Genomic DNA, 12,975 nt, shown 5'->3' on the forward strand with positions numbered 1-12,975 from the left:
AATTTTTCATCCATGCTGATAAATCAGGAGTAACCAAAATCCAAACAAAAAGCCACTCATATGAAAGTGAAGTATTTTTTAATTCAATGTATTGGGGTAACATTGGTTCATGACATTATATAAGTTTCAAGTGTACAGTTCTATACTATATCATCATTATACTGCATGGTGTGTATAGTCTCTTTCTGTCACGTTAGAGCCGTGGTCAGCAAACTGCAGCTCACGAGCCACATGTGGCTCTTTGGCACCTTGAGTGTGGCTCTTCCACAAAATACCACGGCCTGGGCGAGTCTATTTTGAAGAAGCTGTGTTAGAAGTTTAAGTTTAAAAAATTTGGTTCTCAAAAGAAGTTTCACTGTTGATATTTGGCTCTCTTGACTAATGAGTTTGCTGACCACTATCTTAGAGTATAATATTTGACACCTCTTACCCTCTCTTATCCTCCCTTCACTCCCTTTTCTTCCCCTCTGGTTACCATCTAACTGGTGTCTGTATCTATAAGTTTGGGGGGGTTTTTTGTTCGTTCATTTGTTGCTTTCTGATTTATATCCCACATGTAAGTGAAATCATATGGTTCTTGTCCTTTTCCATCTTATTTCACTTAGCATAGTCTCAAGATCCATCCATATTGTCTCAAATGGCAATGTTTCATCTTTTCTTATGGCTGAGTAGTATTCTATTGCATAGATAGATATCATCTTTTTTATCTGATCATCCATCAAAGGACACAGGTAGTTTCCATGAATAATTCTGCAATGAAATACGGTTAGATGTATCTATACAAATAAGTGTTTTAAAATTTTCAGGTGGATACCTAGAAGAGGGATTGCTGGCTCATATGGTAGCTCTATTCTTAATTTTCTGAGGCACCTCCATATTGTTTCCCATAGGGATGTACCAGAATTGTATGAGGATTCTTTTTACTCCACATCCTCTCCAACACTTTTTTGCATGTGTTATTGATAATAGCCATTCTAAGAGGTCTGAGGTTGCATCTCATTGTGGTTTTTATTTCCATTTCCCTTATGGCTGGTAAAGTTGACCATCTTTTCATATATCTGCTGGCCATTTGTATATGTCTTCTTGGAAAAAGTGTCTGTTCAGAACATCTGTCCATTTTTAATAAGATTGATTGCATTTTTGTTGAGTTGTATGAGTTATTTACACATTTTGCATATTGGGCCTTTACTGGAGGTATTGTTTGTAAATATTTTCTCCCATCCAGCTGGTTGCCTTTTAGTCTTGTTGATAACTTCCTTTTGTTGTGCAGAAAGTTCCTAGTTTGATATAGTCATGTTCATTTATTTTTTCTTTCACTTCCTGCCTTTGAGGTCAAATTCATATCAAATCCTCTCTGAGACCAAAGTCCTTAAGTTTAAAACCTATGTTTTCTTCTATGTATTTTATTGTTTTGAGTCTTATAATTAGACTAGAAGTCGTGCACAGGTGGGGTCCCTTGGGGTGGCCTGTGGGGATAGGGCCCCAGCTCACGCCCCTAGCCTCACAGCCCCACAAACCCACATGACACCCCATCATAGCCTGGCTGACCCCCGCACCCGCTGCTGGTCACTGAGGGGCCCCTACTTGCACCTACCTTGGCCTGGCACTGCCCACTCACCTGCACAATCCAATCTGGCTCTCTCTCATCAGGGCCCATGGAGGCTGGCAGCAATTTGGATGTCTTTTATTTCTTTTGCCTGATTGCTCTGGCTAGGACTTCCTGTACTCTGTTGACTAACAGTGATGAGAAAGGGTATTCTTGTCTTAGTCCTGATCTTAGAGGAAAAGCTTTCAGTTTTTTATCATTGAGTACAATAGCCGAGGATGTGTCATATATAGCCTTAATCATGTTGAGGTACTTTTTTTCTATACTCATTTTATGAGGATTTTAATCATAAATGAGTGTTGCATGTTGTCAAGTGCATTTTCTGCATCTATTGATAGGATAATGATTTTTATCTGTTATTTTGTCAATGTGGTGCATCACATTGATCAACTTGTGTAGTTGAGCCATCCTTGCATCCCTGTAATGAACCTCACCTTCCCATCTCCACTCTTCACTCAGGTATATCCACCTTCAGATCTCTCAGTATGCAGATTTGTCTTGCGTGCTGTGCAGGGAATCCTTTGTCAAATTATAACTCCAACCCATTGTAACTTCAAGAGGAGAGATCTGGAGGTCCTCACATTACCATGCTGCTGACATCCAAAAGTAAAATCTTTGTAACCAAAATATCCCAACTTAGCTTCGTTTCAAAAAGAACTTATGTCTCAGGATTGCCAACATTTTCAGTATTTACAGTTTTGGTTATCTAGCCTTTTCCATTCTCATCTGAGAATCCAAAATCTAAAAACACAGCACAGACTGCCACACAGGGCAATTTTTGGTTGAGCACATGGCTGATCAGAATACAGACTATAATTTCCCTCCCGTGTCCATTAGTTGTGTTGTAAACATCTATGCCACAAGCGTTTTTGCCACACAACTAGATGGGTCATAAGGCAATTTCACTGTAAAAGATAAAATAACTGGCTGACAGCTTGGTTTTACTTCTCCATTGCAAAATCAACCACCTTCTGCCAACCTAATGAGCTAGTTGTCCATTTGATTTTGTTTCTCCATTGACAAAGTTCTCACAGTATTTCTATTTTTATATTATATAAATTTTAGCTAGATTGCATACTAAACTAGAAAATAACATGAGCAGTGTTTGCAAATCCTTCAGTGAGCACAGTCATCCTTCCCATCAGTCAAAACCAAAAGTTTACCAAGCTATGGCAAATATAAAAGAGGTGGCTACTCATTCACTCAGTCTCAATATCAATAATTATCAGTTTTTTTAGTTGAAAACTGCTCTCTCTCTAAATCAGGAGTGGGGAACCCTTCTATGAAGGGCTATTTGGATAATTATGTTTCTTGGGCCATGCAAAATTATCAACTTCATAACTAGCTGCTACCTTTGGTCAAACATTTAATTAACTCATCCCTAATGCCTTGCAGGGCCAGACCAAATGATTTTGAATGCCTTATATGGTCCACAGGCCAAACATTCCCCATCCCTGCTCTAAATGAAGAAAAAACATTTAGTGTAAAAGAAAAAAATGCAATGCTGAATGAATCGACAAACAAAAAAAGTATAATCTATGAATGAACGACTTCAAAGACAATATATTTTCATTTTTCAAAGTGTTAATTTAACCGAAGGACTTCTGTGCACACATATGAGCCTAACCAGTGGTCAAGGACAATAGCGGGGTGGGAGCATGAGTGGGGAGGGGTAGGGGATTGGAATGGGGGGTTGAGGACAAGTATTTGATACCTTAATCAATAAAGAAATTAATAAAAAAATGTTAATTTTGCTATTAATTTTTTCATGTTTCATTATATCCTTTATAATGTCCCTTTTTATTTTTTATTCTTTTATCAGAGAAAATGTCTTACGGCATATTAGTGAAGTGGCAAATATGCTGTGGCAAAGATTCTTACCTGGAAACTACCTGGAACCTTTCTAGCCTCACCTGCACTTGTGCGGTCTCATGACTATATTCTGCCTGATAATAAGTGAGTGGACACGATGTTACAACTTCTAAGTCATTCCTTATGACACAGCCTGGAGGACAGCTGGGAGCCACTTGAGACCAGATGGGTAAGGGAAACACTTAGAAATGCAGAGCAATAAGGCAGAAGGAGCTGGGTCCCAGTACTAAGGAATCATCAAATTATCTAAAATGTTATATGAGTGAAAAATAACTCTACCTTTTTAAACCAGTGTTCCTTAGAGTCTCCATTAGACAGTAAAACCTATCTCCTATCCCACATATCATGATCAGACATGGCAAAAATACAAAGTTTAATCTAAAATTTCTCAGACACAGAAGAATCAGAGACAGTCTCACCCTGAAGAAGAAACTACAATAGAAAAGCAGCTATGTTGAGTATACTTGAAAGAATTGGAAGAGACTTGAGGGCAAAAGCCCATTCTTGCCATAGGGAAAGTCTCCCCATGCAGAGTATGCTTAATAACAAGAAAGAGAAAAATCATCTAAGTGTTTTGTCCAAACAGGGTAAGTAACCCATTTAAACAAATTATTCAATCTCTTTAGAAGAGCCTCGGTTTCACTGTTTCTAAAATGAGAGGCATAAATGAGAACAGCTCCAATGTTTCTTTCAGTTAACATAATTCTGAAATCCTGATTCCATACCTATGACATCACAGCAGAGCAGCTAACAATGTCAGCTCTAGAATCAGTTTCCAGATCTAAAACCCTGCTCTGCTATAGGTTACATATGAATATGTGGTCATTATCTTCCTTCCCAGTGACTCAGTTTCCTTATGGGTATGATAAAAGTAACTATGAACAAAATTGTGAGATTATGTCACTTTCTGACATATAACAAATACCTCACTGTATTACATTTTACCTTACATAAACCCACTTTACTCAAAATCCTATAAAAGCCATTCACAAATTCAAATAACCAAGCAATTTATAAAGAACTCATCAATATGACTAAATCACATTTTTCTACCAGGACAATTATTTTTTATTTTTTTTAATATATTTTATTGATTTTGTACAGAGAGGAAGGGAGATAGAGAGTTAGAAGCATTGATGAGAGAGAGTCATCGATCAGCTGCCTCTTGCACACCCCCTACTGGGGATATGCCCGCAACCAAGGTACAGGCCCTTGACCGGAATCGAACCTGTGACCCTTCAATCCCCAAGCCAACGCTCTATCCATTGAGCCAAACCGGTCTCGGCTAATTATTTTTTATTTTTAACCCAGGCAATTCTTTAAGGCTTCACCCTACTATCTACTTCCTATTTAAAATAAGTCCAGCATAACCATGCTACCTACTGAGTAATAATTCCCTAACTTTCCACCACTTTTCTGGCAGGCTAAACCTGAGAAAATGTTTGTTATCCCAAAGTTTGTTGAGAACCTAACTAGTTAAAGCATTTAATTTTTTCCTTCACTCTTCTGCAGCATTCTACATAACAGTAGGGGACTACACAAATCCTCCTAAATCTTCCCATCCTCTTTTTTTTCTTTTTTTTTAACAGATTTCCTTTCATTGCAAACTTACTCAGCAGTATTTGAAATAAAAGGATTAAGTTACAAGTTCATTCACCCTATCTCTACCATAAGCACAAAAATCAAATGCAATCACCCTATCCTGGTGTTCCAGGTAGGGACCCCATGTCCACTCAGTTCTGTTGTTAGAAACATTTCAAGAATCCTAAGGCCCAAGACAAACAAATGCACTATTTCAAGACTCCCTCTGATATACTAACAGTCCCTAAGAGGACTTTAATGATCAGCTAAAAAAATAAACATTAGTTTAAGTCAAAAAAATGGTCTGCCTGTGCATAAGTTGGAAGAATATTAATACATTAGAGCTGCTAGTGATGCTTTTAGCATTACTGTTAAAATATTATAAGAAAATAATTATTTTAAACATACAGTAACAGATTTGCTGCATTCTTATGAAATGCAAATTATATCCAGGGGCCCTATTACTTCAAAATAGCATGTCCAACTCTATAAAAGATATAAATGGAGAACTATAATCCACTTAAAGATATTCATAGAATAACAGGCTTAGCTGAAACACATCTATTTTTTTTTAATGAACAATACTTGTTCATTTTTATAATCTTAAAAAGGCTTCTCTTACACCGTCGTAATATTTCTGCTTTTCCCTAAGATTCTCTCAAACTACGGTATCTTAGGTTTCCCTTTGAGTATCCACAATTACTGTTGCTTTCAACTGACTTGCCAGGCGGGACAGACCCTCGGAGAGGGTCTTGATACCTCCAGACAACCATGGCAACCTCTTTTACTAAAACCATCCTTACCCAGAAAAAAGTTGGCATCCCTGTTAGGTATTATTCATCATTTAATCAACTCTGCGATACCATAAGCAACCAGGCAGGGCCAATGTACAGCTGAAGCCATTCGAAGCTGGCTCCGGGCTGTGCCAGTGAGTATGTTTCTGTATCATGACTCCCTGTTGCAAAAACTGGGAAGATGCTCATTTCCCTCCCCAGAGCTCGGCTCCCTGCTGCACATCCCATTAGACGGCTGTGTTTCCCAGTGCTTTTAGAAGCACAAATCCTCTCACATTAATACAATCTTAAGAAACCCCTTCATAAGTTCTTAAAGAATCTGTAATTTGTATGTTATATAATAAAGTAATTTTAAGACACTTGATAATATTATAATCATGATAAGGTAGAGTATAACTTTTTATAGCATTTACATTATATTAAAAAAAATCTAACTTGTTCTTGTCTTTAATTATGCAAAAACATTTTTAAAAATAGCATTACAGCTGGCCAGTGTTGCTCAATCATTGAGCGTTATTGACCTAAGAACCAGGAGGTCACAGTTACGTGCCCTAGGTTTCGGGCTTGATCCCCAGGACGGGACATGCAGGAGGCAGCCAATCAATATTCTTTCCATCATTGATGTTTCTATCCCTCTCTCCTCCTTTCCTGTCTGAAATCAATATATATATTTCATTTGGAGATAAATATTTTTAAATAAACAATCAAAAATAAATAAAAACAATCAGGACCTAATGTTCAGAATTTTCACATTTTACAGTTAAGTAAGTTAAGTGGTTTAATCTTAGACCTTTTGTGTTTTATTTCTAAATGACAAGATAAGAAGATTTCTTGAATCCAAATACATTTGGGAAAAAATAGTTTTCCCCCTAATCAATTAAAAGCAAAACTAAACATAATAATCATCATATCTTTCTCTTTTCAACATTAAGAATTAAAATATTAGACACATCTCAATGTGCTATGTGAGAAATTTTATCAAATGAATACAGCTTACTAATCTAGTGAAGAGCATCCAAAAGCCAATTTTCAGAACAATTACCATTTTACGATGTTCATTAACCTGCTTTCCATCATCAGTGTCTCATATGTTCACAGACTTTAATCAATAATCCATTGTGGGCACCAATTAAACCCTACATGACTGTGAATAAAAGCACTAACGTACACAAATGTCTACTCACCATGGCAGGAAGGAGTGGGCCATGAACCAACGGTGTTGTGCTGGAGCAATTGAGGGACTGGAGCCCATTTGCCTAATCTCCACTAACAATCACAAAACTCATTACACACGCAGAAAATAATTAAATAACTGTTTTACTGGTTGATTTGTTAATAGAACCTAAAATAAATACCCTCCATTAGCGCTTTTAACGGCAGTGTTTAACGGCAATGTGCTCTCCAGAACACTGTCATTCAAGTCCCCAGTCAGGAAATACTGCTGTAAAATGGCACAAAATACCCACCAAAGCAGACATGGATTCTTTCAACCTTTCCCTGTAATTGGATGAATTCTTATGTTTTAGGCTTCAGAAGTCTCCTAATGGGGAGGCAGCAAAATAAAAGTTAATGGAGGTAGGGGGATAGTTACACCGAAAACGTCTTTGTATACTAAGGAGAAATGTACTCTCCGACTTGCAAGCCAAATTTAAAATGATTTGTCTTCCAATAATCAGAGTTAACAGCATTCTCCAGCCCCACTGTAAGCAAAAGCTTGTTAGATAAAGTCAGGCCAAAAGCTTTTGCTAACTATTTACATGAGGTACAAAAAAGTTAGTGTTGGTAATGATTAGAAAAAATAACAAATGAGAGGTGGGGCAGAGTAGAGGGAGAGAATGCATACAGCAGAAGTAGATGCAGGAGATGTATCTGTAAGGCTGACTCCCGAGAGAAATCATGGAAGCTGAAAGAGGGAACCAACTCCAGTTCTCCAAGCCTCCTCCTGGGAGGGAAGAGAGGGGAAGAGGGCGGTGTCACAGTGCCTCTCAAGTTCTATTGCTCTGGCCCAGGAAGCCACATACTTCTTGGTACTAGGGCACTGCCAGCTGCCCTGTTAGGTGGTATACATACCAAGGGGGCTTGTCCCCCCACCCAAAGCTTCTCCTGTCAATACCACCCAAGCTACTCAGTATCCCTGCTACAGCTGAGAAGACAGAGGGGCCTTAGAGTGAAGAGTCCATGGACCTGTCATTCCTCACCTAAGGGAGAAAATACGGTGTTGTTGAGTGGTTACCTCCTATGTAACAAACAAAAGCACTAGTAGAATTAGACTTTAGGCAAGGACAAAAGCAATTACGATTCACTTAAACTGTCAAGTCTGACAACTGATGAAGAGGCTCATACCTACCAGGTAAAAAGCAATGAAACAAACCTCCCAGGGCTACACATGCGCAGGAGAGCCCACCTTGTCTCTGCCATCTAGCATTCTATTTCAGGTCCCATGTGCACCCTGCATCCAGTCACCACTGATAGAGAACTGACCCCTCCAGACAGTTAGTCGCCCTCCTTAAAACAGCTGCCCAAAGGAGCTGAAACACAGAAGCCTAACACTTTTTACTGAAGGAAATACCAAACCCAAATATAACTTTTTATGCTTCTGGGAACAGGGAGGCATAAAACTGACTAGAATCTAAGACACACAAGTAATTTACAATTATGGGTCGTAATCAGAGGCAGAAAAAAATCTAATTTGTGATATCTGAATTTAAAATAATAAATGAATTGGCAAAATTATTAAAAAATATCTCAACCAATCGAGGCAAAAGGAAATCTTTCATTCTCAAGAGATGAGAGGTTAAACGGAAGAGAGGAGAGAGACAGACAATCCAAAAAGTCAAGCACAGTAGTTTGGTTTTGGATCCAGCAAGAGATACTCACACAAACAGAAGCAGTGAGACAATTATGGAAACTGCAGCCATGAGGTATGAGGATAAATTCAAGGGGGAAAAAGAAAGCAGTGTGTATCTGCCAACATTCTGACATTGGGCTGGGAAAATAATATGTACACATTGCTTTAAATGACCACAAAGCAGCAGCAATTTTAATCTAACACTGAGAACAACGTAAAACACTACAATCACTGCAAAACTGTGTGTGGTAAGTGCTGATGAAAAAGTGATCACTGCCCTGGCCAGTTTGCTCAGTGGTTATAAAGTCAGCCAGCAGGCCAAAGGGACTCGGGTATGATTCCAGGACTAAGAGCATGTACTTGGGTTGATCCTGGCTCGAGTCCAGGCACAAACAGGACGCAATAAATCGATGTGTCTCTCTCACAACAATGTTTCTCTCTCTCTCTCTCTCTCTCTCTCTCTCTCTCTCTCTCTCTCTCTCTCTCTCTCTCTCTCTTCCCCCCCCCCCCACCCCTCCTGACCCCCAACTCCTGCACCCCTTCCACTCTCAATGAAAAAAATATCTTCAGGTGAGGATTAACAAAAATTTATCAATCCTATATAATAAAGAGGTAATATGCAACACACAAGATGACCACCCCCACGTGGACACAAGATGGCCACCAAAAGATGGCCAGCAGGGAAGGAGAGTTGTGGGTGATCAGGCCAGCAGGAAAAGGCAGTTGGGGGGGAGAGGCCTGCAAGGGAGGGCAGTTGGGAAGAACCAGGCCTGCAAGGGAGGGCAGTTAGGGGGGACCAGGCCCTGTAGGGGAGAGCAATTAGGAGTGACCGTGCTAGCAGAGGAGGGCAGTTAGGGGTGACCAGGCCAGCAGGGAAGGACAGTTAGGGCAATCGGGCCGGCAGGGGAGCAGTTAGACATTAATCAGGCTGGCAAGGGAATGGTTATGGGTTGATCAGGCTGGCAGGCAGAAGCAGTTAGGGGCAATCAGGAAAGCAGGCAAGCAAGCAGTTGGGAGGCAGCAGTCCTGGATTGTGAGAGGAATATTCCAGATTGGAGAAAGTGCAGGCTGAGGGACACACACCCCACTCCCACCCCAGTGCACGAATTTCATGCACTGGGCCTCTATTTGTACATTAAAACGATCAGAGAATAGCCGAAATCGGTTTGGCTCAGTGGTGGAACATCGGTCTGCGGCCTGAAAAGTCCCTGGTTCGATTCCGGTTAAGGGCATGTACCTTGGTTGCAGGCACATCCCCGGTAGGGGGTATGCAAGAGGCAGCTGATTGATGTTCCTCTCTCATCGACGTTTCTAGCTCTCTCTCTCCTTTCCTCTCTATAAAAAATCAATAAAAATATATTTTTAAAAAATGATTAGAGAATAAGTATCTGAATGTGAAACAATACCCGTCACCATGGTGCTAACCATTTACAAGAAAGAAAAACACCCCATATTCCACACTTCCACTAATAATAACCTCTGGACAGGGACTGTTTGGTCCATGTTCCTTCCACAGCTGCCATATTCCATTGACTCTAAGACAAATTTATCCACATTGAAACAGCTCTGAGATGATGGCATGTTACTGTTGCTATGGGCTACATGGCCATCATAACACACCTCATGACATTGTCTACAGAAGATCAGGACAGCAATCACATGGAAACATGCCGAATGAGTGTCAGCAGCTTGAAAGAAAACTCCAATCAAGAGTGAAGCACTGTGAGGAACGGCTGCATCACCCGCACTCCCAACGGTGCAGAGGGTGAGGGTGTGTGGAAATACGCTGACATGGACAACTCCGAGTCAGAAAGTGATTCAAGAGACTGGGACTCTGAATGTGAATATGTTTCAAGAATATCATAACCAATTCATTTCACTTCAATTTTCCTTTTTTTAATCTATGCTCTTCCACTAAATATAAAAAAAAATTCTAATAGGTAAGAGCATTTTATCAGATCTTAATTGTCAAGGTCATTTCTTAGTGGAGCATAAAACAATGGTGTATCTATACTTAATGGCATCTTAAGATTCAATGAAACCCAGTGTTTCCAACACAGAGGAGAAGGTATTTACTTAGAATTCTTTCACCACAGACCACAGCCACACGGAAAGCCTAACATACTCCACTGCCAGCTTTCAGCTTTAAACTTCTTCAGACACTGATAGGGTCTTGCCGGCCAGCAGGGCACTGTCACATGCAAGCAGCCACTTCTAGTGGCTGCATGTAGAAGGCACTATCTCTGTTTCCACAATAACTTGCTCCTGGCTCATAACAAGGCAGGCAAACCACAGGGGGAGATAGCATGACACACACACCCCCACCACAAACCAAAACACAGCTGCTATGTTAAATTTAGACCTACCAACCTTGACAGTACCCTGTTAATTACTATTTTTCCCTAATTCTCTAGAGTGTTTTTTTTTTTTTAACCTAGAAGCTGCCAACAAAATTTTTGTTGCTGTTGGCCAATTATTCTGAGCATCATATCCAAGTAATGAAACATAAGTAAGTTATTTTAAAGCAAGAGATCGTAAAAAAAAAAAAAAAAAAAAAAAAAAAAAAAAAAAGTATATTCTTGCACCTTGATTATATATTGTACATTAGATCTAGGCATGCATACACACACATACATGTATACATAAAATTGTATACGTTAGATCTAGGCATGCATAATTGTATACATTAGATCTAGGCATGCTTACACACACATACATGTATATATATGAATGAATCCTATCTAATAAGAGTAATATGCAAATTGACCATCACTCCAACACACAAGATGGCCACCACAAGATGGCCTGCAGAGGAGAGAAGTTGGGGGGGACCAGGCCTGCAAGGGAGGACAGTTCGGAGAAGGGAGGGATCAGGCCTAAACAGGCAGTCAGACACCCCTCAAGGGGTCCCAGATTGGGGAGAGTACAGGCTGAGCTGAGGGACACACACCCACATGCACAAATTTCATGCACTGGGCCTCTAGTTTTTAGATAAAGACACTTATCAGGCTGCTTGGGCACAAACTTCACAAGACAATTTCCATTTATAAATATTCAAAATTATTTTATAATTACCTATAATGATATAACTATGGCTCCAGTGATAAACAGACTCAGCTACAAACTCATTAGTTAAAAAAATATTTTGCCCAAGTAGGTATTGAATGAAAAAGTGAACGAAAATGGTTCTTCTCTTAAAAAAACCTCACAATCTATCTAAGAATCTTAGAGATAAGAGGCCATTGCACCAATTGACAGATAAGAACACTAAGGCCCAGAGGAAAAAAGAGACTTATCCGAGGCAAAATGGCTTGTTACTTAAGAAGTCAGATCTTCTCATTTCCAATCAACAGTCCAATTTTGGGGGACCTGGAGAGTATTATGCTAAGCGAAATAAGCCAGTCAGAGAAAAACAAATGTCACATGACCTCAGTCATATGTGGAACCTAAAGAAAATAATCTGGGTCATGCATAGGAGAGTCGAGGGGCTTATTTGAACAAATGGGCAACTCTCCCACCAAACCCTGAGGCCTCTGGCTCTCTCTGGTCTAGTAAGTCCTCACATTCATACTGGGAAAGACCTACTGATCCAAACCTGGCGGATGCTGGATAAGTGAAGATAAATCAAATGCAATGCTTTTGCCATACTAGTCTCTGAAGAAACCCTAATAACAATCAGCTCCATGAGGAAGAACAACCCACTGTCACTATTGAAGTTAAATCAGGGTCAAGTAGATCCTATTAGCCTCCCCAAAACATTAGTCTGAAGCATCCCATTTTTTAAGATAGTTGGCAATCACATGAAAAAGAGAAAATACTAGTGCGTACATAATAATGCCCTAAATGAGGAGTACATTTGGTGATATAGTATCAGGAAATAACTGTTTTACTTAAGTTCTTTAATGATGATTTCATTCAAGATGTCTTGTGGATACACTGCATGATGAATACTTTTAGCTATGATCTTTATTCATTTTTCAAAAGGGCTAAATTTTGCACAAATGAGCACACCAAAATAGGCACTCCCTGCTGTTAGGTCAACACAGAAACTACTAGTTCTACACGTGCAAGAAAAGGGAAAACCACATTAAAAATGTTATCTAAGGGTGCAGGTTATATTAATATATATGACTTCAAAAAAAGTTTTCATACAAAATACACTTTAAAAATAAAGTACCTGGACAAAATACAGTCAAATAAAATAGACTCAGAGACATGAAAGCATGGAACAGATTGACAAATCTCAAAGGTAAGGGTATTGGGGGAGAACAGAT

The 12,975-nt window shown here is 39.4% G+C and overlaps 1 protein-coding gene across 2 annotated transcripts in view; it reads right to left on the reverse strand.

Annotated features, from left to right (window-relative positions):
• CHCHD3 (coiled-coil-helix-coiled-coil-helix domain containing 3) overlaps positions 1-12,975 on the reverse strand; it is a 253,270-nt gene that overhangs the window by 214,825 nt on the left and 25,470 nt on the right. Inside the window, exons 3-4 of one of the 2 annotated variants that reach the window (XM_045576846.1) lie at positions 5,147-5,157; positions 865-870 (exon numbers count right to left, since the gene is read on the reverse strand). The exons of the other annotated variant lie outside the window; for it this stretch is intronic. Coding sequence (XP_045432802.1) covers positions 865-870; positions 5,147-5,157 — 17 coding nt within the window. The remainder of the gene's footprint in view (positions 1-864; positions 871-5,146; positions 5,158-12,975) is intronic. 2 annotated transcript variants of the gene reach the window in all.

The sequence above is a fragment of the Pipistrellus kuhlii genome, unplaced genomic scaffold, assembly GCF_014108245.1.
Source record: "Pipistrellus kuhlii isolate mPipKuh1 unplaced genomic scaffold, mPipKuh1.p scaffold_m20_p_10, whole genome shotgun sequence".
Lineage (NCBI taxonomy): Eukaryota > Metazoa > Chordata > Mammalia > Chiroptera > Vespertilionidae > Pipistrellus > Pipistrellus kuhlii.